Here is a 23,865-nt window from a genome sequence, read left to right on the forward strand (position 1 = left end):
ACACACGGCCTGATCTCGATGCTCAGATTTGTTGGGCTTTATTCTCCGGCCCAGGACACAGTCTACCCTGGTGTATGGTCCAAGGTCACATACAAAGAAACTGTATTCTGCTATGGGGTGTGTTTGAGAAACGTCAACGGCATCCTGTTGGTCGACAATACTGTTGAGTTCTTCTCTGGCCACGCTGGCTCTCTGTGGAGCTGCTCCGCAGCTGCTGGGAGAGACGCTGAAGCCCGTGACTGAAGTCGCGGATCCACTTCTACACGCAGATCTGTGCGTCTGCCGCCCCATCTTGCCGCCCTGTCGTTCACTGCACACGCATTTAGGGTTGCGGTGTCTTCTTGGTATACTGACCCTTCATCATTACACATTAACACATAACACCTGTGTTAACCTGTGTGGTTATGTTAATGTGGAGACTTCGCAGCAGAGAAAATCACGGGAGTCGAACATTGTATAATGATGACTGCCGGCGTGACACGTCTTCACCGTTCTTCCCCGCTCAGCCTCTCTCTCTCCATCTGAGTCTCTTGTGGCGTCCAGTGAGCTCCTGTTTTCAAATCTCCTGTCAGGTTTCAGTGTATTTACAGCATTTATATTCAATGTTACTGTTGCTCAGGTCTGCCACTTTTATTTTTCACTTGTTTTCTCTTTCCATTTTTCCTTTGGGTTACTTGAACATTTCTTAGAATCCAATTTTGATTCATCTATGATATTTTAGAGTGTCTATTATTTTTCATTCTGTGTCATGGGTTCTTTCTCTGTCCCCTTCCTTATACAGTTAAATCCATTTGCTGATTTCTTGTTTTCACTCTTTTTTTGAATCTACAGCTTCCATTGGTACTTCACTGTATCTTCTATTTCTTTCCTTAAACTTTTTTTTAAAGCATGTTTAGTTTTTTTCAAGCATGTTTATATTTTTCAAGCATGTTTATCATTGCTCACTCTAGCACTTTCATCATAACTGCCTTAAAATCTCTGATCCCAACACCCCGTCCCCGTGGTAGCAGCATATGCTGACTGTCGTAGCTCACTCTGCAATCTTGCTGGACCTTGGTCTGCTGCACGACCACCAGCTGGACCCTGGACACTCTGCTACTCTATAATCCTTCATTTTAGTGGGCCTTTGCGGACCCTATCCGGCAGCAGAAGGGGGGCCCCCTTGTTACAGCCACGTGGGGGAGATCTGGGCACCCCACACTTCCTGCAGCCTGTTCTCACCCCACGGCCTATCCAGGCCATGCTCTCAGCACGCGTGGTGCAGACGGCTGCCCTCGCCCCTCTCCTCCCCGCCGGCACGCACCCTGAGGTCGTTGTGCTAACCTGCGTGCAGCTGAGCGTTCCACGGAATGGGGAAGGTTTCACTCAGTGACTTCTAGAAAGAATTCCTGCCTCACTCACTTCAAAGCGGCATTTATTCTGGGGGCAACACAGACGGCACAGTGCCTTCGGGCCCCGGCAATCGGGGTCCAGGGCCCAGACTGTAGCCCAATGCCCCCGAGTCTCACTAACCTAAAATACCGAAGTTGTGAAGGAGAACAGTGCCATGGAAAATACACAGAATTGGTTCGTCAAAAAGTTATGAGTCTGAGCTAAAATGGCCCTATTCCCTCTGAATCTTCGGTTACTTGTTTTGCTAAAAAACTCTAAATCATCCTAAAGAAAATAAGGCAGGACAACTGCAAGAGCATTTTCCATTCTTCTTCTTCTTCCCAAAGAAACCTCAAATTTGGCTACACTTTTACTCCTTCAGAGGGAAAACCCAGATGGGACAACCCGTGAAATTCTAGGTCTCTGTGTACAAAACCCACTATTTTCATCAGGCTGTGACTTCGCTGTTTGGGAGAAGACTTCTGTGGCATGTCACCATCACCTAACTTCAGAGAGGAGGCCCCAGGGAGCAGGTGTCACAGGCCTACTGCACAGACTGCCAAGGCCTCCTGGTTCTGGCCACGCGTCAGGCTGGTCGGGAGGGCTTGCCGCTGCCCGGGTACTCAGGCCCCCTGGCGAGTCAGCCCTCAGAAGCCTGGTGGTGGCACAGGTGACCCAGCAGGCACGGGTGTGCTGCCAGGCCAAGTGCCCCCCACCCGGACACTGCCGTGGTCCTAAAGCCAGCAGCACAGTTGGTCAGAAGCCCCTGGGCCCAGTGGTGAGCAGGGGCTGGCGTGCTTTCCCTACCAGAAAGTCTATGAGGAACTGACACAAAGTAGTCCTGAAGGGCCCCAGCCTGACCCCAACAGCAGATCCCGGACAGCAGCCTCCTCACCTCCACAAAACATCAGGAGTGATGGCAGGTGAAGACGGGGACCCTCGGAACCCTCATGTCTAGAACAGAGCTCCTGGCCCCTTTCACACGGGGCATCTTCAGGGTCAGACGTGCTCCCCAGCAAGTGATAACCCGCAGGAGCGATGGTGGTGGGAGCCCCCTGGTCGCCGCCCCCCATCGGCTCAGACCAGGACCATCTCGGGCACAGAGCCGGGGTTGGACCCGCCCTGTACTCCTCACATCTCTCCCCGGAGGAAGGGAAAGGAGCAGAGAACTGCTTCTCCTGCAGGGAAGCCCTTGACCTTGGTCGGTATCAGGACAGACAAGGACACGGCCAAGGGCATCCGAGACGAGGGGCGGCGAGATATCTGATAGCCACTGTGTTTGGACAGCAAGGTGTGACCGCAATGCCTGCTGCGTTCCCTGGAGCCCGTCTCCACAGCACCTTGACCTCTGGGGGAGGAGACTATAAAACCCAGAGGTGGCCCCTCTCCTCCCGGGCTGGGTGAGGGCAGCACCCCCGTTCTACAGGATGGCAGCGCTGCAGGAGAAAAAGTCATGCAGCCAGCGGATGGAGGAGTTCCAGCGCTACTGCTGGAACCCAGACACAGGGCAGATGCTGGGCCGGACACTGTCTCGGTGGGGTACGTGCCGGCCGAGGGGTGCGGGATGGCAGGGGACACCGCAGGACAGTGGGGATGGTGGGGCATGGCGGGAGATGGCAGGGTACAGAGGAGGAAAGCGGGGACAGTGGGGAGGGCAGGGGCAAGTGGGGACGGCAGGAACGGTGGGGACGATGGGGGACGGCGGGGTGCAGCGGGGGACAATGGGGACGGCAGGGAACAGAAGGATGATGGAGGATGGTGGGGTGCAGCGGAGGACAACGGGGAGGGCAGGGGATGGCGGGGGACAGTGGGGATGGCAGGGACAGCAGGATGACAGGGGACAGCGGGGTGCAGCTGGGGACAGCAGGGACGGCAGGGGCTGGCGGGGGACAGAGGGATGGCAGGGAGGGCAGGGGACGGTGGGGCAGTGCTCTGAGGACATGCACAGGACCGTCCACCAGCAGTCCAGGCACCCAGGACCCAGGCCCTGCCAGGGCTTCTGGCCAGGCCGCACCTCCCTCACCAGATGACCCCAAAAGGCCATTTTAGCTCTAATCCCCACTGACAGCAGACATCTACAAAGTGGGAACATCTGAGGGGCAGCCCCAAAGGTTCAGCCTTAGATTTGAGAAAAGCAATTTTAAAGCTATGTTCCTAAAGCTTATGATTTTTAAGGACCTTTAAGTTAAGGGATACAGAGCATCTCCTGGGTGAGAACGTTCTGGAACTTGACGGAAGTGACGGCGGACAACACTGTGTGTGAAGGCGCTGCAAACACCACTGATTTCTTCACTCCGATGGAGAAGCAGTGTCACCCTGGGTCCCACAGGCCTCCTCCCTCTCCCCACAGTGTGGATCAGCCTCTATTACGTGGGTTTCTACGTGGTGATGACCGGAATCTTTGCCCTGTGCATTTACACGCTGATGTGCACGCTCGACCCATACACGCCCGACTACCAAGACCAGCTAAAGTCACCAGGTAACGGGGCCTGTGGCTGGTGCTGGGGCACCAGGACCCCACACGTCAGGGCAATGCTGGGTCCCTCCAGAACGAACCCCGGGGGGCAGCCTGGAGGGGCCTTTCCTGCTGGTGGCCCCAGGGTTCAAGAGGGGCACACCCGGGTGCAGACAGCCCCTCAGCTTCTTTTGAAGATGGTGACCCAAGACTATAGTCTGACTTGGTTTAGTTTTAATTATTAAAACAGATTTGGTACAGAGACGGTCTTTACCTCACTTACTTGCTACGCGGATGACACACACAGGACACGTCTGGGAGGACGGATGAGACAGCAGGGAGGCAGGGGAACGGAGAGTCTGTGGGGAGGAAAGGACACCCCTCAACACGGACGCTTCCCCTCTGGGAGGACAATTCCAGGACCACAGGCTCTTCAGAACACGCATTTCTCGAAGAGCAGCCCGTTCGAGGGCAGAGGCCCGGCACGAAGGCTGAGCAGGTGCTCCCCCAAGTGGGGCCCGAGAGGAGAGGCGGTCACTGGTGACAACAGGACTCCAAGGCCTGGGACAGAGAGGCAGCACTCCAGGTCCTGGAGAAGGTGGCTTAGCCCAGCTGTCTGCACAAACCAAATGAGAACTGGCAGGCGCGAGCTGGGGTGGGGGACGGGCCGCGAAATCCAGGAAGAAACGCGCTCTGCAGCACGGTTCCCCGGACGCTCGCCACCCGCACGTCCTGGATGCGTTCTGAGGGAGCAAGAACCGCAGAGACGCCCCACCACAGCCCCGCACTTCCCCAGGAGAGGCCAGGAGAATGCACGTCTCTAGAAGGTGGCGGGTGCGGGCCCTGGAGCCGGGGTGGGCGTGTCTCCCTCAGCCGGTCCAGCTCTTCTGCTGGGGTCTCCCGTGAACCCCTTGATCAGCGATCACAAACCCAAGTGCCTCATTGGTGGTCATTTCTAGAGACAACCAACGGACAGCCATGAGGGTTTCACCTGGCTTCAGAGCAGAAACGCTACGTTACAAACCTCAATATACAACTGTCACGTGACCTGTCCAAAGCCCAGTGGGTGGGAGGGCCCCGGGAGGCAGAGAGGGCGACAGCCGCCCCGACGCAGCGAGCGAGCCGTGAGCCCACGGGGAGCGGCTGTGGTGCACGCGTGGGGCGGGCGCTCGTGAGCGGTGCCCGCTCTCTCCTTGGTCAGATCCCCTCCAGCCACGCGCAGCTGTTACTCCCACAGCATCCATGGAACAAGAGAGCGCTGGCTGACTGCTTAGAAAGTCCCGTCAACGGGACTGGCTTCCCGAGCTGTGGAACGAGCACACGGCCAAACACGACGGTCCCCGTGGACGGGAGGAGCCGAGCCTGACGACGAGGGCGCTGGGAAATGGAAGTCAAGTAGGACCCGAGAGCGAGGACCCCGTCTATCGAATCTGTGACGCCGGTTTGCGCGTCTTCGTGTGAACACAAGCGAGGCTGCCCAGAAGCTGTGCAACGGTCCCGATGCCACACGTGTGCTCCTTTTCTCGTACAGTTAACACGGCATCTGGGGGCTTTCAGACATGACCGAAACCAGTGAAGCTTCAAATGTGCATTCCAACACAACTTCATCTGGCGACGCGGTTCAGTTCCCGGGCGGGCGGGTCCCTGCTGAGCTCCTACTGCAGGACACTTGGCCGCAGCCTCCTTGCCCAGGGCCCAAGGACCCAGGACTGGCCAGGACCACAGCAGCCCACGCTTGGCCACCGGGCCGGGCCATTTCTGCAGTAAGTGGCTGGGATGTGACCAGCACTTTGTGGGGAACGGAGTAAGATGTGTCGTGCTCTCCCTCCAGGGGTGACCTTGCGGCCAGATGTCTACGGGGAGAAAGGCCTGGACATTTCCTACAACATCTCTGACAACAGGACCTGGGTGGACCTCGTGCACACGCTCCACAACTTCCTGGCAGGTGACGTTTAAAACGCTTCCCACCTCTGCTCTTCCCTCTTCTAAGACCATCTCAGGGAGGGTACGGGCTTCCCCACCCTCCCACCAGCCCCACCACCCCAGGTGGCTGTGGCCGGGTTTGGCGCCCACAGGCTCGTCTGTCCTGGCAGGCTACTCGCCAGCTTCCCAGGAGGACAGCATCAACTGCAGCTCCGAGAAGTACTTCTTCCAGGAAAGCTTCCAGGCCCCAAACCACACCAAGTTCTCCTGCAAGTTCACAGCAGACATGCTGCAAAACTGCTCAGGGCTGACGGACCCCAACTTCGGCTTCGCAGAAGGAAAGCCGTGCTTCATCATTAAGATGAACAGGGTGAGCACGGGGTGGGGCTACAGACCCCAGACCCAGCCGTGGCCTGGAGGGGCCTGGGTGCCTGGCCCTCGTGTGACCCCATGCACCCCAGCACAGGGTCCAGGCTGGTAAGGCTGGGACACGCGCCGCAGCCCGTCCCACCCTGCTCCTCTGCTAGGCATGCTAGGCCCATCGTGCTGGCTTGGGAGCTGACCAAGATCCAACATGAACAGCTCAGACACTGCCCTGGCTCCAGGCTCTGCACTGGACGCTGAGCTCAGAGTTGGGGCTGCTCAGGGCAGCTGCGTGCACACACAGCTTGCCAGCAGCCGGGCCACGTCAGGTGCCACGAGGATGGCTGGGAACGATGTCGAGCAGTAGTTCCCCATCTGGGCCAGGGACCCTCTGCCGGGCACGAGGGAGGCTGAACGGGCTGGTGCCAGCAAACCACAGGGCGGCATGGTCCCTCCAGCCTTGGGGTGCAGGGGAGGGGACATGCCACTGGAAGCCAACAGGACAAGAGGGCCGGGGGGGGGGGTCTCTGCTCCATGTTGGCCAACAGGTGTGCAGCACGATTAAACTTCCTTCCTGAGACACCCGGGGAAGCCATGTACCTGAACGGCACACTCCAGGGTCCCTGCGGGGTCACGACGCTGCCTGGTGGAGGGAGCCATGTGCACCAGGGCAGAACTGTGGGGCGGGCGCAGGCACACACACGGCCGGGACCCGGGAGGCCAGAGAGTATGTGTGGGGCAGCACAGGCGGGCACCCAGGGGACCCCGTCACAGGCACCATGGAGTGCCAGAGAGTGCAAGCCACGGCTCGGACCTCCCGTCCAGCCCTGCCATGCGCCGGCAGCCAAGACCACCGTGTGGGGCAGGGTTCTGGCCGCTCGCTCGCACGCAGCCGGTGGGAGCGCGACACGGACGCCCTTTCCTTCCAGATCGTGAACTTCCTGCCCAGCAACGGCACAGCGCCCAGGGTGGACTGCACCCTCCTGGTGAGTGTGTGGTCTCGCCAGAGCCACTGGCCCCCAGCTCCCCGCGGCCCTCAGCTCCCTGCGGCTGCCCCCCGGGACCCAGCCCCGCCCCCGAGCAGCACTGCAGGGGACTAAAACCAGTAAGGAAAGTGATCTCCGTCACCGCCGGGCCCAGGAAGCATCTGGGACGGTGTTAGCACTCCCACCATTCTGAGCGTTTGGTGGCAGTTTGGAAAAACTCGCTAAGAGTCAGCAGTAATTTCCTCCAGTTTTTCTCAAAACCGGTTTTAAAGCACAAGCCCCAAAAAACAAACATGTCTCCACTGAGTCTCTTCTGAGGCTGGTCTTCCCCCCAGGGGCTCCGCAGCACCCAACCCCCCATGCCCGCCTCGCTGTGGGGTGAGGCTGTGTCTCCTGGGACCACCCACGTGTGCTGACCTGAGCTTTGAACAGACACAAGGTGTCCTCCGTCCGCGTTCTGCCGAGCTCCAGCCGCCCGCCGGGCCACTCACACACACGCAGACACACGCAGACGCCTGGAGCCTGCCTCACTCAGGCGCCGGCCTCTCCGCCCCCAGGACCCGCACGAGGACGCCCGGCCCCTCCAGGTGGAGTACTACCCGCCCAACGGCACCTTCAGCCTCCACTACTTCCCCTACTACGGCAAGAAGGCGCAGGTAGGCCGCGTCTCAGTTCTCCGACAACCGCCGCACACGAGTCCCAAACCGAGCGCGACATTCCCGCTACACCGTGCGGCCCTCCGGGTGCCCCTACCTGAAAACACAGCTCCCATGCGAAACGCCAATACCAAACCTAATGGTTTCAGTTTCCCAAATCCTTTCAGACAACCATATATCCACGTTAAGGCACAGCCTTCAGATCTCTCAATCTCTCCTATCTTCATGGTAATTCTCATCAAATATAGTCTGCACTTGAACTCGTCCCTGGTGTTATCCCCCGAGCCCAGACGAGCTCCCCTCGTCCCTCAGTGGGGACAGTGCGTCTCCGCACGTGCCCCGTGCAGGCAGAGCAGCAGGCGCCACTTCTCTGCCACCCGACCGGCCCCTGTCGAGCCGCTCCTCATGCTGTCCTCCTCCGTCTTCCCGCACGGGCTCCAGCCCCACTACAGCAACCCTCTGGTCGCCGCAAAGCTGCTCAATGTCCCCAGAAACACGGAGGTCCTCGTCGTGTGCAAGATCCTGGCCGACCACGTGACGTTCGACAACCCCCACGACCCCTACGAAGGGAAAGTGGAGTTCAAGCTCAACATTCGGCAGTAGGGGGGAGGCCGGCCTGCCCCGCGGGCCCCTGCTGCCCCCCACCAGGCCTAGTGCTCCGCGGCCCGCCCAGGGAACGGCCGGCAGGCGCCTGTGCCCCGAGCACCTCGGGCAGAGTCAGCGGCCTCTCGCGCCCTCCTTTCTCCCTTCGACCCCAAATCCGGAGCTGCGGTAACAACCTGGGCCAAGGTGGTAACTGCGAGGCAGCAGCTGCCCGACCACCAGGCCCTGAGGACGGCTCAGGCAGACGGCACGCTCCTCACCGCAGTCCCGGCACCGCATCACGTGGAGACGGCTCACGCTCCCAGAGATCAGGACTTACGAGCATGGGCGTCCTGAAGGTTTGCTCTTACAGAATTCCTAAACTGTAAAAATAAAACATTAAAGTCACTCTTACTCTGCGTAAAACAATCATGTCTTTTCTGATAAGGGCAAAACGTAACAACAAAATCACTTTCTCTTTGGAAACCTTCTTCAAGTCCCCCCCCCACCCCCGTCAGGGAAATTCGGACGAGGCCGCAGCATGGCTGCCCCGGGAGCCTGCACACCTGCAGGAGGTGAGCAGCGGGGCGAGAGGGCGTCACGTGGGCTGAGCCCCACAGGAAGCCACGGACACGAGCCCACCCTCCATCACCCAGGGACGTGCGGGCGGCTCACTCCAGGCCCTGCACCAAAGCCCAGCACAAAAGCGTCTGATCAAACCGACCTGCTCTCCCGGAGCGCCCCCACCCCCAGCCACCGCGCGACCTGGTGTCCTGACCCCACGCAAGCACCAGGTGCAATGTCGCCTCCCAGAGAGCAACACAGTCCCACACGGCTGAGGGTGGAAGCCTGTCAGACCCCGAGGATAGGCGCCCTCTGCGAGTGGCCCCCGCCCACGCCAGCTCCACGGGTCCCGCAGGGAGGCCACCTCGGGCCCGCGGCACCCGGTGAGCACGGAGCCGCCGGGCCACCACCCTCCAGCGCCTGCTGCCCTCGACAGCGGAGGGAGGTCACGACCGGCAAGACCACACCGGCTGCCCGTTGCCCCACAGCACCGCGGACACCCCCGCACAGGCGACACTCCTCCACCGTCCACACCACTTTGCGGTCCTTCCTCACCGTACGACCTCGCGTCTGAATGCCAAACCCCCGACCCTGTCTCAACTGCAAGGACCCGGGAGGGGCGCGGGGCCGTGCCACGGAGCGCACAGTGGAGGGCGGGCTTCGGTGTGTGCCCCGGGCCCCTGTCCGGCCTGGCCGCCTGCCCTCGCCCGGCGAGAAGCAAGACTGACAGGGGAGACAGAGTGACATGTGGACAAGAATCTGGAAGTAGAGGAGCAGAGAACTTGTTTAAAATGCCCATGCGCGTTTTATTAATAAAAACTAACAGTGCCAAGTTAAACAAGTCAAACAATTAAAGTCTCTTTATATTCCATAAAATATTACAGAAAAGTTTATTTGTGTTTCAATAAAAAGACTACTGTTTAGAACAGGCAGCTGACAGCAACTGTGCGGTTAATGGGTCTTTGTGAATAAATTTTAAAAGGGACCACTGCCTGTCCTGAAATTCCTTTTTCTTCTTATAAAAAAAGAACTATTAAAAATGATTGACAAATTCTGAGTTAAAAAACTGTTAGAACGTTCTCTCTACTTAATGTCGACTTCATCACAGATTACAGGAGGCGGCCACGAAACAAAGACGCTTGTTTCAGTTCGTGTCCTCAGATGACAGACGTGCTGGCCTGTGAACAACGACCCCAGAGTCACGCCCGCCTGGGAGAAATCAGGCGGCCTCCCCAGCGGCACGCGCGCCCGAGCCTCCCGCCGCGGTCGCCGCCGCAGCAGCACGGCAGGAGACTCTGGACGAACAAAAACAGAAACAGAACTTCGCGATTTGCTGCAACGTAGAGAAAAGTATAAACTGGACGGAATCACAGTCAATATAATTTAAGGGAAAATAGTCACGATACAGCTGATGGCGCCGAACGAGGAAAAGCAGAGCCGCCGTGCGCCAGGGCCCCCCGATGCCCCGGGATGGGCCGGCATCAGCAGGGGCCGCACGCCCCGGCAGACAGGCGGCAGCCCCACGGTGCACCGGCACAGCCCGCCCTGGCGACCCGGCTGGCACGCCAGTGCTCCGGCGCGCTCGGCAAGGGCGGGGAGCAAAGGGAAGGCTGGATGAGGACAGACAATGGAGACACAACCCTAGACAGTGAGGAAGGGGCCCGAGTGGCCGCTGGCATGGAGACACCCCACCGCTCACCCCGAGACCCCGCGGGACACGGCCCTCGCCTGCTCGCCGGAGCCGCGTGGCCGGTCAGCAGCTCGCCACCGGGTCCCAGGGAGGAGGCCAGAAAGAAACACACGCCCACAGCAGAAGCAGCCGCTCCCGAACCAGTGCTCCCGACGCAGACCGCGAGGGTGGGACGCGGGCAGGCATCAGTCCTCCTCCTCGTTCTCATTGAAGTCGTCGTCCTCCTCCTCGTCCTCCCCGACGTAGGACACGGGGGTCTCCACCCGGGAGCCGCTGTACTGGGACCCGCTGGAGCTTGTGGCCAGCATGCCGTCCGCACCATTGGTCAGGTCACTGCGAGGACGAGGCGAGACAAAGCGGTCAGGCAGAGCGGGGAGCCCCACGTCCGCACCAGCGCACCCGGCACCCCCGAGCCCAGCCTCCACGGTTCAGAACCGAAGCAGCACTGGCTGCCGCGGGCTCGGTGATCACGTCACACACAAAACCCCACACGCTGAAGCTGGAGATCACAGCTCCTTCTTCCAGGCTGTGTACTTGTGACACCCTGGATCTTGGTTGGGGGGGGCGCAGCTTAGGAAAAAGGGGCCCCAGGAAAGGACAGGAATCCTCCAAAGCAAGGCTCCCAGCCGGCAGTGTGTGGGAAGCACCCAGCGAGGTGTGTAGGCATGTACTCAAGGGCATGTGTGTGCGCGTGTGGTCTGCGTGTGCATGTGCCTGTGCACGTGTGCACATGTATGTGTGGTGCACGTGCTGGGTCTGTGTGCGCGCGTGTACACGTGTGTGCACGTGTTAAGTGTGCCCGTGTGCATGACTGCGCACACGTGTGCACGCATGCGTGGTGTGGGGTCTGTGCGTGTGGCTGCGTGATGCGGTGTGCACACACGTGCCGACGACACCCTCTGCTCCCCCGGAGCCAGCGCCGAGCCCAGGAGGCTGAGCTGGGACAGGTGAGTCTCATGCAGACACTCTGGGAAAAGCCCACAGCTGTCCGCCAGCCCAGGAAATGGCGCTCACTGAAAGGCAGCGAGGCTGGCAGGGCAGAGCCCAGGGGTGCAGGGGGGCAGGGCTGCAGGGCCGGCGCCTCTGGGAAGCCGGGCTGCTCGGCCCTACACCCTGGTCCTCGGATGGGCGTCTGGAACCGGTCAATGTTGCCACTGTGCCCCTGGGAATCTCAACAGGGGACACCTAACCATCTCTGCTATCACGACTGGGGGGCGCCTACTGCCATCTAAGCCCCAGGGTGCCACGTGCATGACAGGCACCTGGCCCCAGTGTCAACAGCGCCTCGGGCAAGGCCCTGGCCTACAACAGAGAGATTCTCGGCTGGGATCCCGAGGAAAGACCTCTGGGTTCAGGGACCTCCCAGCACCTGGCAGAGTGGCCCAGACACTGACCGTCAGACAGCATCCTGGGGCTCTGGTGCCGACAGCCCTCACCCCCAACGTGCATGTGTCACCGTGTGTGACCCCCTCACAGAGTTGTCATCAGAGGTCACGGGGATTTCTCAGTATTTGAGCCGCAAAAAAACGTATGCTAAGAAACATCACATGTTAAAGGGATGCGAGTCTAGAACTTAAAGCTCAACGGAGACCCTTCAGACTCCAGGCAGGCACCTCCCACAAGTACACAGGGGCTCGGGGTCACCCAGGAGAAGCCTCAGGCTCCGCTACTCCACTGGAAGGGCCCCGCCGCTGCCTCAACAGGACAGACCCAGAAGGGCAGAACCGCCTGGGAGACGTGGCTACTCTACATGAGAGAGAGAGGGAGTCTGGGGCGTGCGCTACTGGGCACGGCTCTCAGCGGACAACACAGAGGGGAGCCCCAGGTGGACGGCACCCACACCGGCCACAGGCCAGAGCTCGGGCGCCAAGAAACACTCTTCTTTAACATGCAACCATACGTATATATCTTAATGCCTTTTGGCCTTTAGGAACATCATACAATGAACACTGTTCAACGTTCCCCTCGTTGACAAAGGAACTACACATCTGTGGAATCCAGCCTAGCAAGAAAGTCAGAAAGGGTAAAAAAGTTTCAGCCATAAACCGCTTCAAACTGCATCCGTTCTCGTGAGCAGGAAACACCAAACTGCCCAAGAAATTACTGTCTTCACAAAACAACGCCAGCCTCTGCACTGATTTTTCTTCTGAAATGTGGTGAATTTACTCGCCGTGTTACAAAGCTGGATGAGCCTCCAAAACTTGAGTCAACACCCGAGTCGCGCCTCTGGGAACGCCCACGGGGCAGCTCGGCGGACTGACCCCGCACGCACAGCTGGCGCGCTACCGGGAAAAACGGAGCTGGTCTCGGGCCAGACACCCCCCAAGGACTTCAGGGACGACCCCACGGCCAGACCATCCGGCAGCACAGGCCAGGAGCCTCGCCCACGGCCCGGAACCCTGGAGCGCGAGCCGGCCACGGCGCACCGCGCCACCCGCTGGCACATCCACCCATTTTGTTGAACCTCCAAATGCTCATCCATCTCGTATGTTAAGGAATTAAACATCTATTAACATCTAGAGTTGATACAAGGTAATACATATAATATGACATGACATGAAAGCTAATAAAACCACTGCTTCGTGAATACTTAGTACAGAAATTATCTTACACTCGTCTTTAAAAAACCTAAGAAATGCCCAGAAACGATTCAATTCTGCTTTGTGGGACAGCCAGATCGAAGGCTCGCACACACTACTCCTCAGTAACACAGAAGGAGTAACACATCCAATAAGCAGTAAAGAGGAAAAAAAGCAGCTCCTGGTGGCCCAGTCGGCGAGGTGTCTGCCTTTGGCTCAGGTCACGGTCCCAGGGTCCCCAGGCCCCAGGATGGGGTCCCGCTCAAGCTCCCTGCTCAGTGGGGAGTATGCTTCTCCCTCGGCTGCTCTCCCTCCCCAGCTCATGCTCTCTCTCTCTTGCTCAAATAAATCAAATCTTTAAAAAAAAAAAAAAAAACAGAGCACACAGCTTCATGCACAGCGCGACCTCGTGTGTTAAGCAGGAACGGGAAACACAGATGAAGAAACCCCCAGCCCTCGGGCTGCCTACAGGGGCTCGGGGAAGTTTGGCCCCGTCACTGCATGCTACTTTTTAAAAAGTCAATCACGTGTCACTTGAAGTTTCAGGGGGAAGAAACCATGAAAAAAACGAGGCTCCTGGTCACCCAGGGTACAGGCTACGGTGGACCTTCGGGGCACACAGCCCGAGAGAAGCCCTGCCGGGAGCGGCCAACACCGACAGCATGGCCAGTGGGGAAGTCCCACCGTCGCGCCGGGAGCCAGCGGGAGCCGTGGAGGAGGACGGACTGTCTGCAGGAGAGCAGGGGCTCTGCCCACCCGCTCAGCCCAGAGCCACAGTCACCTGGCAGAAAGCCGCGTGCCATTCGAGGTCGACACCGATGACGTGACGAACACTCCTCCAATGGGTCCCTGAGCCATCTCTGAAGAGAAGAAAACAAGGCAAAGGTCACAAGAGAGGCTCACGCTGCCACAAGGCGGGTCCAGGCCAGACAGCTGACCCGCTGGTGGTTTCTCTATGGGGACACTGGCCATCCTCCCAAGAAGGCACCCAGACCTTCATGTACATGATCACCAATGACCACGCAGCTGTGCCACGGAACGGACACTGTCGGAAAGTGGAAAGTGGGGCCCAGGGCGGGAGGACCCGACATCCTGGGAGACGGCATGCACCAGGAGCACGGCCAGTGTCCATGGCCTCTGTGGTGCGCCGGCTGGGAGCTGGTGCGGTCCGATCCAGCCCAGCGGCTCTGTGGGGTCACCCACACAAAGTGGGGCAGGGCCAGCAGCTTCCTCACCACAAAGCGCCTGCCCTCTGGGGCCCCGACCCCGCCGCTCAGCACAGGAGTCCCCCACACGGCTCCCGAGCAAACTCTTCCTCCCCCCGTGTCAGGAGGAGGCAGAGGACCCCACTCCTTGGAGGCTTGTCTGGGTTCCCTGGCTGCGGAGGCCAACCACCCCCAAAACCCCATGGTCCCCACGGGCGTCCCACCCCCCAATCTAGCTGTCCCCACTTCTGGTGCCAAGTGCGAATTCAGCCTCAGCAAAGGCGGGCTGCACGTCCAGACCTGAGGTCCAGCCCCACGGCCACCAAGAGAACCGGAGGCGACAGACCTGTCACGTAAGGTTCCAGCGCTTTCGGCACCAAGCTTCTCGCCATCTTCAGGTCCTCAGCAGAGCAGCTCCCGGACTCCAGCCCGCAGGCCATCCCCATCCGCTTCAGGACCTCTATGTCGTCGTGGATCTCAAACGTGTTGTCAAAGTTGAAGAGATACTCGAACCTGGGGGCAAAGTCACCGTCAGAAAAGGTGTCACTGGCTGTGTTCATCGCGGCACAGGGCCCCAAGCAGAGACACCCACTCAGCCAACCTCCCTCAGACCCCCTCTTTACCCACGTCCTCCAAAACCCATGCACTCAGAAGCGCTGGAGCGTCACAGAGGCGCCGCGCGTGGGCACTCCCGGCCGGCACGGAACCCCAGCCACTGTCCGCACCAGGGTTCGACAGCTGTGCCAGTAACAACCCTGCCGGGCCCCAGGTCTTCCTTTCCCAAGACGAACACGAAACCAGGGGCGTGAGAAAGAAGTCTGTAACTTTGTTGCGCCAGATGACGCGGAATGACAAGTCAGATGCTTCTCTGACAAAACGAGCGGGCGTGCCCCGGCCCGTGACAGTGGCGCTCTCCACCGACCTGAGGCTCAGCTGGGCCCCGGGGCGGGGGTGGGCACCTGTCGCGGGACCTACTTGTCATTGGAAATGCTACAGTCGATGACGGTCTTCTTGCTGGTGTTGACGATGATGAAGGGCAGGTGGATGACGGAGTTGGGCGGGGGCGGCCGGCTGGCCTGCTGCTCCGCCTGCCGGTTCCTCTGCACCAGATTCTTGAAGGCAATTTGCTAAAAGAGATGAGCCACCAGCAGGCCACTCACGCCAGCTGCCACAACCCAAAGCCTTGTCCGTGGGCGTCCCTGACAACCCTGCCCAGCCCCACAGGGCAGCGACAGGGGTCAGGCCCCCCGAGAGCTCAGAGCGATCCGCCGGGGGAGGGAGCGAGCGCACCCGAACACCAAACACCCCGAGGGGAGTGGAGGCGGGAGGCAGGTGCTCACGCCGATAGGACAGAAACCCGTCCCAGGCGGGTCACGGGAAGAGCATCCATGCTGGAGGCTACCGTCCTCCTGCCCATTCCGCACCCAAGAAGGTGGACATTCGGTGGAGGACCCAGTGCCTCCCAGAGCACCCGCCAGCACGGCGCTCTCCCTGGGGAAAGCCCTCACACTTCACACCTGCACGCGAACTCCCCTGCGGTAAAGCCAGAAAGCGCCCCTCCCACCGCAGCTGGCCCCCGGGGCACCGTGCCCTGCGGGGGACCATGAGGCTTGGTTTCAAGTAGCTCCATGTGCTGCAGATGCCGCAGATAACTGAGCGAAGAAAGAGGGACCACTGCCCGGTGACGTGTGCCCACTCCTCTCCTGCGCCCCTCGACCCCGAGGCCGCTTCCACCCGCTGGAGCGCTCCCCGCCCCGAAGCCTCCGCGAGGGCACAGGGGCTGGCTGCAGTGCCCCGGGCTGAGCGCACCTAGCGAGGCAAGACACCCTCCACCATGGCCTGGGGGTACTGAGCCAGCACATGTCCCAAGCCCCCCGCTGACCCCCACCTCGCCTTCATCTTCTGACACCAGCCACTAGGCCCATCCTCAGACCCTGCTAGGGTCCCCCCAGGGTCCCAGGGCTCCCCCACGCTCCCTTCCTTGGCCAGCCACTTCCACGGCGGCTGATCCCCACCCGAGGCCCCGGCCAGACGGCCCCAGTGCTGCACGGCCTCAGGCCAGGGACTGGCCATGCCCTCCAGCAAGCTCGTGGTACAATCTGTGTTTTTGCTTCCAGCCCTGAATGGGCATCTCCCGATCCCCGCAGGGAAGACGCCCATACTTGGGACGTCCTCTGCAGGTGCAGGGGATGGAGACACAGGCCTACTGGCCACGCACACTGACCTCCGCCCCACAGCTGCCACCTCACACCCTGGTCTGGGCTCCGGTCCTCAGAGTGCATTCCTGCCCCAGGGAAGCTCCGGGCGCTGCCTTCCAAGCGGAGTCCCTCCCACCGTTTAGACTTTGACAAGCAGCACACACGCGGCCCGTGGGCTTACCGCGCACGCACACTCTCTGTAAACGTCTACAGTGCCCGCACAGAAGCTCAGTGGGCGCATGTGAAATCACATTCGAGCTCTCAGTGCAGAGGCCGTCCGCGCCGGACACGCGCCCAGGCCGCAGACAGTGCTGAGCCCCACGCCTGGGCTCCAGGACAGCTCGTCGCGAGGGCCCGTAGGAGGTGAACAACGGTAACACCTAACAGCTAGGACAACACGCGGGGAAGGGCCGTGTGGACGCGCCCTCCCGCCCTCCGTCCCCACACGAGGCAGCGTGGAACATGGCGCCAGCACACTGCTTGGGACCTTCTGACGCGTCCGGGCAGCAGATCCAGGGGCACAGGGGACACCGTGGCGGCAGGAGGGGCCCGACCGGCGGGGAGCAGCGCCCGTACCTGCAGGATGAGCTCCTGGAGCTGAGACTGCTTCTGCTTGATCCTTTCAAGCCGCCTCTGCCTCTCCACCTTTAGAACAAGATGGCAGCGTCACGACACAGCCACCAGCACCCCTGGGGACGAGCTTGCGGAACCCTTTGCCCCAATCTAACGAGGGGAAACGGGCAACCTAGAGCCAACCAGGCATGGGGACGGGACCCACAGGGGTTTCTTCCGCCTCTCGCTGCACCCTCCTCTCCACCTTCTCTCGTCTTCTGGACACGACGCTGTAAAACTCGAACCCCACCAGCCAGGATTCAGAACTTCCTACGCTGGGGTCCGCTGCCCACGGTGGGCCAGACGCCTCCTCATCGGTGCCCACAGAGCGCAGGCAGGCTGGACAGGCGGCACACCAACGTCCGGTGGGCAAGCGGCGGAGCCCTGGACCGGGCCAGGCACACACGCACCAGACCCTGAGCAGGCACCCTCGGGACGCACACCGGCTCTGGGGCAAATGTACAGGGGCGCGATGGGAAACAAGCTGAGCCGCGTCACCTCTAGATTCCGGCACTCCTGAGCCGAGTTGGTGGGCAGGCCGATCCACTTGATCTCTTTCTTCTCCTTCGAGATGATGTTCATGGCCATCAGCACGTTCAAGGCATCGTAGACGCGCCGTCGTATGTTCTTCTGGTCGTAAGCCTGCTGGGCACGGAGCATGAGCTTTCCACACTGTCCGGGACGCTCCCAGCACATCCCCACTGAGCCCGGGGAAGAGGGAGCTGCGCCGGGGAGCCGGCCCGCCGGGAGCCAGGCCCCGCACACGACCACATCCGGGAGGATAAGCTGTCGTGCCGCAAACAGGTCTGCAGAAGTCTTTCAGATTGTTTTCTGAACTGTGTCTCCAGTGGCTTCAGAGAAACCCAGGGCGGGCCGTACGGCACCGGGGTGTGTACCCGCCGTGCGGCACATACTCACGGACTCGTTTGGTAGGATGTGGTTGTCGGCGGTACTGAACTCTGCGACCAGCTCGTCGGCCACCTCGTTGTAGGACGTGGTCCCCTTCCTCTGCACCTTCTCGCACACCTTCATGGAGAAGTGCCGCAGGCCCTTCCCGTTCTTCTCCCCTTTCCTGTGCCGCTTCCTTAGAAAACACAAAGGAACAGCAGTGCCCTCAGCACCCCCGCGCCAGCCCCCGGGGGACACACGTTCACCCACAAGGCTAGCAAGCTGGGCACGGGCCGAGACCCCACGCGCAGCCCCGGGGACCCAGCTCGTCTGTAGAGCGCACTGGGCACAGCCACGGGGCCAAGACACCAACGTTTAAGTGGCCAGGCCTCCTATCTGCATCCGCTCCCAGAAAACACGGGGCCTCGCCTGGAAGGGCAGGAGCCGCCGATGCGTATCTACTGCGTCCTGATACGCCAACGCTACTTCTTAAAAAGATGTCCACGGACATAGGAACTATGGAAATTTTACCGCAAATTTAAGAACTTTTACGGAAAATTTGGCTGTGAGCCAAAGCGGTATGGAGACCATGACGGCCACGTGGCGGCAGGCACCCGACCCTGAAGACCGCAGTGAGCCTCAGAGCACGGGAAACCCAATGGCTCAACTTCTTAAGGCACCACGTCAAGGAAAGGGTGGCTCTGAGTTTCTCACGATGACTCGGGAAATCACGATTTTTGCTTTAGAACCAATACAGACGTAAATCCAAAAAGCTTTGTTTTTGTTTTCAAGGAAAGTCACAGAGCTGACTTCCAAGTAAAATCGTTTTCTCACGAGGTTGCTTTACAGGGAAGACAGGGTCCAGGTGACTGTGTGGTGGGACCCTCCCGTGGTGTCGCCCAAGGAACGGCAGCCAGAGCTGCCCACGTGCACGCTGTGCCCTAGACGCTACTTTCCAGTGCAGACAACGGAAAAAGCGCCCATCACCGCAGTGCTGAGAAGCCAGCTTCCTCCTCTTCCTCTACCGCAAGCTGCCCCCCTCACAGTGCCGCCACCCCCGGACCGCGGGGAGCGGCTCCCCCGCAGCCAGACTTCTCCTCTGCGAGAAGTGCGCCCTGACGCCGTCTACCACGGGCGTGGCGGCCGGCCCGCGTGGCCCGGAGAGCCGGGGTTACGATTCTAGGCGATGTGCTCACCCGGCAGACCAAGGTGAGGGGTCTGAAGGCTGGTTCTGTGAGACAAAGTGAGTGTTAGGGGTGTGTGGGCTTCCTACCACCAGAGTGTTGGGCGCTGCAGGTCTCTGAGGCGTACCAATTACCTACAGTCAAAAGAGACAATTCAGAACACAATGAGACATCTCCCGCGTGCGCCCCTGCCGTTTTACCGCTTCCCATCCTCCACGGGCACTGCCGAGCTCCGCCAGCCACGGGAACCGCGAGAACACGGGCGCGCGAGCACCTCGGCCCACACCGAGAGCCAGACGCCGGCCAGCGGCACTTCTGTGCGGCACGAGCCGTTCCCCTCGCCGACTCCCGGGCTCTTCCCGGGTCCAACAAAAGCACCAGGAACCGTCCCATCCCGACGAGCCCACCGGACGGCGACCCCCGGGGACGCTGTGGGTCGAGGAGGGGCCGCAAAGCCAGCCTCAGGGCACGTTCCCACTGTTCCCCTGGCCCAAGTTTACTTTCCCTTCCGTTCAGTGATGCGGACGAGGATGAAACCCTCTCTCCCGGGGGTGCTAAACGCCAGAACACAAACAGGAATAAGTCCCCGCACTCGCGGTGCCCATCGGCCCACCTGCATGTGCGGGCCGTGTCCCAGTGGAGGCTTCGCGGGGACCCAGCACCTCGAACACGGCGGCGTGGGGGTGATGAGCACTGGAGCAACAGACCCACACGCCAGGGCAAGGCAGCTCTGGGGACGGCAGCGTGACCCGCACCGCAGGGGACCGAGTCTGAGCACCCCGCACCATCTCTTCACCCGAGGAAGGGAGCCTCGTTTGTTTTCAACAAGGACTCAGAACTGGGTGCCATTAATGTGCAAATATTCCCGCAAGGGACACACCGACGCTGCCGTGTTCCGTCAAGTCACACCTCAGCGTCCTCAGGTCTCGTACGTGACTCCACCCCACCCAAGAGCTGATCCAGGAATCAGTACAGAAACGGGACTTCCCAGGTTCTGCACAGCCAAGTGCCCCAGCGAGCCACCATCGGGCACCAGGTGCTGGGACAGCCCTTCACAGGGACGGGACACAGCTTCAGGGACTGGCCGTGCCCAGGGCCCCTCCTCAGCAGGATGATGTGCTGCCTCCTGTGGCCAGGGGACAGCTGCCCAGGCACTTGGTCCTAGATCAGGCCACCGGTCAGGGCCAAGGACCACAAACCACAGGAAGAAAACTCTCCATTTCATTCTTTCAATTCACGTTCCCAACGATTAAAGTTTCATCACAGTGTTTTCCAAACTGTGCGCCACCTCGTTCATTCAAAAGTCGTGAAGTCAGACAGTAAGCTTTCCGGAAAGAGGACAGAAAAGCGAACAGGTCTCCAGGCGGGAGACGCACTACCCGAACCTTCCGTTTCTGCTCAGTGGGGACGTGCGTTCCGGGGCCTGGGCTCACCGTGGAAAAGGCGCGTCAGCTGAGGCTCGGGGCCGAGGGTTCGGGACGCAGGGAAACTGGTCAGTCTGGCACTTACTGAACACGTTTCACAGGGACTGGGTTGGTGACGTTCCCGGGAGAGTGGATTTAGGACACCAGCACCCACACAGACAGGGAGGAGAGTCACCAGAGGGCTGCCTGACGTGCGGCCTGGGCCCCCACAGCCAGCACCGGCGCTCTCGTCCTCTCCCTAAGCTGGACCCGTCTGCGCAACTGGCCCACAAGAAGAAGCAAGGTCAGGGGGCCGGGCACACAGCAGGCGCTCCGGAACTGCTCCCTGGATGACAGGGACCATTCTCTCTCCCTCCTCCCCCGTCCTAACCGCGCTCCTGGGCACCGGCTCCCCGGACAGGGGCTGAAGCCCCTCGCGAGCGCGAGCCGAGCTCACACGCCCCTCAAGGTCAAAACGCGTCAGTCCTTCCATCCTCAACCCTCTGGCGGGCGAGATCGAGACACAGCGACATGTGAGCCGCAGCTCACAGTGCTGGGGCCTGCGCGGGAGGCGCTGCCGGCACCAGCTGCCCCGAAACAGGCGGACTCAGCCCAGGGACGTGACTTTCTGGCTGACAGAGATTAAGGCGCCAACAGACAAACCTGCGTGTTGACTGTCCTTCCTACACTTGCAACCACCCGACAGAGTGGCCCCTGGGGCTGAGGAGGTGCGCCCAGCTAAAGCTGCTATGACACGCGGCAGCTAAAAATAACACGAGTTGCAGAATAAAACAGAGAACGAAATATTTAACTTCATCAAAAAGATGTTTACTAAAAAGCTGTGATGAGCCAAATATGGTGTAACTGGCACTGCGTTGCTTTGAAAAACATCACGGCAACTCTGCTGGGAAAAGCAGTCACACAGGCACACGCACGGCTGCCCCGGGTGCTCACCCGGAAGTGGGAGCTCAGGTCTGGACAAGCACACCTGGGCAGCCAACATCCTCCTGGCAGGGCCACTCGAGGCCCAGCAGGAGGGGAGGCTTCAATCTGACCAGAGGTCCGCCAGGAAGAGCCAAGGAGCCCCACAGGCGATCAGGGAGTGGGGCACCTAGCACGGTCCAGGAGCACAGACCCACCTCGGCCCCCTCCTAGAGGGTGGGCCACAGCAGGGGCATTCCAGTCCCAGCACCCTGACGGCCTACAGAGCCCTACGCCCACCATGTGCCCTGCAAGGACACCACCCTTGTTTCCCAGGCAGTAACACCCACGCTGAGGAGGGTCAAGGCCAGGCACTGCCACCCTCACACCACTCTACGCTCTGGGGCAGACTTGGGGTCAGCGGGACACACGTAGCAGGAGGGGACGGTGCCTGGCCTGTGTCTGCAGCAGGCCTGAGCCAGGGGAGTGCCCACGCATCCCAGCAGTGCAAACATCGAGAGGGCACTGCGGAGGGCAGACCACGCACCCCAACCTCCGCACCAGAGCTATGGGCCACCGTCCAGAACCGGCAAGCCCGCCTGCCCGGGCCCCTTACCACTTGCTGTGCAATGTTGACATTGGACTGTCCGAATGTTTTGGGCAACAGCTGCTTCCCCAGCGTGCTCACTGTGGAGGGGTGGACAGCTACCAAGGACACCACGCCTGCAACGCAAGGAGGCAACAGGTTAGTTCCCCTCTGCAGTAAGGCTAAATGGGCACTTGTCGGACGACGAGGCCTCTAACTGGACGTTTATCGTTCACCCACCTTGGGGCTGTGGGTCGGCTGCAAACACGTCTAAGCCGGAAGGTGTCCGCGTGGCCACAATCGCCGACTCGTCCACCCACCAGCCCCTCCGGCTGCGTCCGTGTCCAGGGGGCAGGGGTGCAGCGGCCCAGGTGTATCCCCAACCTGCCCCGAGCCCCTGGGGCTGCCTGCCTGCCTACGGAATGTTCTGGGGGGACTGCAGAGTCTGGGGAGAGCAGTTCCTGAAACACCACAATACTGTGGCAATTAGAGTCTCCTAAGTGCTCCGGCATTTCTGTATTGCGAAATGAGTTCAGAAATCCAACACTGCCCGGGGCTCAGTCTGCTGAGCATGTGACTCCTGGTTTCCGCTCAGGCCTGTGTCGTGGGACTGAGCCCCAGTGCGGAGTCGCCTTGAGATTCTCTCTCCCCCTCTGCCCCTCCCCAAACCCACCCCTGTGCACACCCACACTCTCTCCAGAATAAAGAAATCTAAAGCAATCTAACACTCTTCTTCCTTGAGGAGGACCGCATCTCCGTTTCTAGGAAGAGAAATGCCTGGGGAGGACGCTGCCCCCTCTCTGAACGCACAGGTGACCTTATCACAAAGCAAAGAGGAAGGACACCCGGGTAACAGAAATACTCATTCCTGCAAGTGTCTGCTAAGAGTTCTCCGTGCCTGCTCTGTCCTTGGTGCTGAGCATACGACAGTGAACAAAAATGGTAAAATAGTTTATTTTACATATTAAATAATAAAATCAAATCAAGTAGGAATGATAACAATTCAAAATACAGAAAGAAAGGCCTTGCCTTGATGGCCTCAAAAGGCAGTGAGAAAAAAGGGAGTGTGCACGGGCCATGGTGCCCGGAGCCCAGGGAGGGCAAGCAGCGTGCGCCCCGCCCGTGCCTTCCCAAGAAGGGCCTGAGCGCCCCGGAGAGCAGCAGACCCACTCCCAGGCTCGCGGTCACTGCCGCAGTGCCGGCGGGAGAGCCTGCCCGAGTCTCCACGCCTGGCGCTCCCGGCTCCTGGAGCGGACCCGCCTCCTGCGGCCGGCACGGGACCCTGCGGGGGGGGGGTGTCAAGCTCCACAGACACCAATGGCATTTCCTCCGCTTCACAGGCTCTGCCTCGCCATAGCCCCCAAATGCGCAAACACCACCCTCGTCCGCCCGGCCCGGAGGTTGGTTTCTGAGCCCTTCACAGTCCACACGTTCCACAGAGCACGCCGCAGGCCTCGGGCCACACCGAGTCTCACCGCCGCGCAGGCACACGGCAGGACTCCACAGCACGAGCCCACCAAGCCGGCCGGCCAACGGCATTAGCACCTTCACCAACGACACCAAAAGATGTTTATTTTCCGTAAATACTTGCTTTGAGGGTTTTTACTTTCCTCTAAACACAGAGACCTATACCTGGAGCAAAAGCAAATTTTCACAACTGCTTCAGATATGTAAAAGGTGTTTCAGAGCACATCCGCTC

At 60.3% G+C, this 23,865-nt stretch overlaps 2 protein-coding genes across 2 annotated transcripts in view; one reads left to right on the forward strand and one right to left on the reverse strand.

Moving 5' to 3' along the window:
• Positions 1 to 2,760: 2,760 nt before the first annotated feature.
• Positions 2,761 to 8,384, forward strand: ATP4B (ATPase H+/K+ transporting subunit beta). Its single transcript, XM_032881001.1, has 7 exons — positions 2,761 to 2,910; positions 3,722 to 3,850; positions 5,658 to 5,771; positions 5,920 to 6,119; positions 7,042 to 7,098; positions 7,656 to 7,754; positions 8,196 to 8,384. The coding sequence occupies exons 1-7, from the start codon at positions 2,799 to 2,801 to the stop codon at positions 8,355 to 8,357; spliced, it is 873 nt and encodes a 290-aa protein (XP_032736892.1). The 5' UTR covers positions 2,761 to 2,798; the 3' UTR covers positions 8,358 to 8,384.
• A 2,058-nt stretch (positions 8,385 to 10,442) lies between these two features.
• TFDP1 (transcription factor Dp-1) overlaps positions 10,443 to 23,865 on the reverse strand; it is a 42,971-nt gene continuing 29,548 nt past the window's right edge. The window contains exons 4-12 of the mRNA XM_032880999.1: positions 22,197 to 22,303; positions 19,269 to 19,390; positions 18,103 to 18,268; positions 17,683 to 17,826; positions 17,149 to 17,217; positions 15,350 to 15,501; positions 14,721 to 14,887; positions 13,951 to 14,029; positions 10,443 to 10,923 (exon numbers count right to left, since the gene is read on the reverse strand). Of these exons, the coding sequence (XP_032736890.1) occupies positions 10,776 to 10,923; positions 13,951 to 14,029; positions 14,721 to 14,887; positions 15,350 to 15,501; positions 17,149 to 17,217; positions 17,683 to 17,826; positions 18,103 to 18,268; positions 19,269 to 19,390; positions 22,197 to 22,303 (1,154 nt within the window). The 3' untranslated portion in view covers positions 10,443 to 10,775. The remainder of the gene's footprint in view (positions 10,924 to 13,950; positions 14,030 to 14,720; positions 14,888 to 15,349; positions 15,502 to 17,148; positions 17,218 to 17,682; positions 17,827 to 18,102; positions 18,269 to 19,268; positions 19,391 to 22,196; positions 22,304 to 23,865) is intronic.

This window comes from Lontra canadensis, unplaced genomic scaffold (genome assembly GCF_010015895.1).
Source record: "Lontra canadensis isolate GAN:19392208 unplaced genomic scaffold, GSC_riverotter_1.0 scaffold73, whole genome shotgun sequence".
Lineage (NCBI taxonomy): Eukaryota > Metazoa > Chordata > Mammalia > Carnivora > Mustelidae > Lontra > Lontra canadensis.

Excerpts from the sequence above, each read along its gene's own strand:
- ATP4B (XM_032881001.1), top strand. The coding sequence starts at position 2,799 with ATGGCAGCGCTGCAGGAGAAAAAGTCATGCAGCCAGCGGATGGAGGAG. Across the intron at positions 3,851-5,657 it reads AGACCAGCTAAAGTCACCAG|GGGTGACCTTGCGGCCAGAT; the intron begins GTAACGGGGCCT and ends CTCTCCCTCCAG. Across the intron at positions 7,755-8,195 it reads ACTACGGCAAGAAGGCGCAG|CCCCACTACAGCAACCCTCT; the intron begins GTAGGCCGCGTC and ends CACGGGCTCCAG.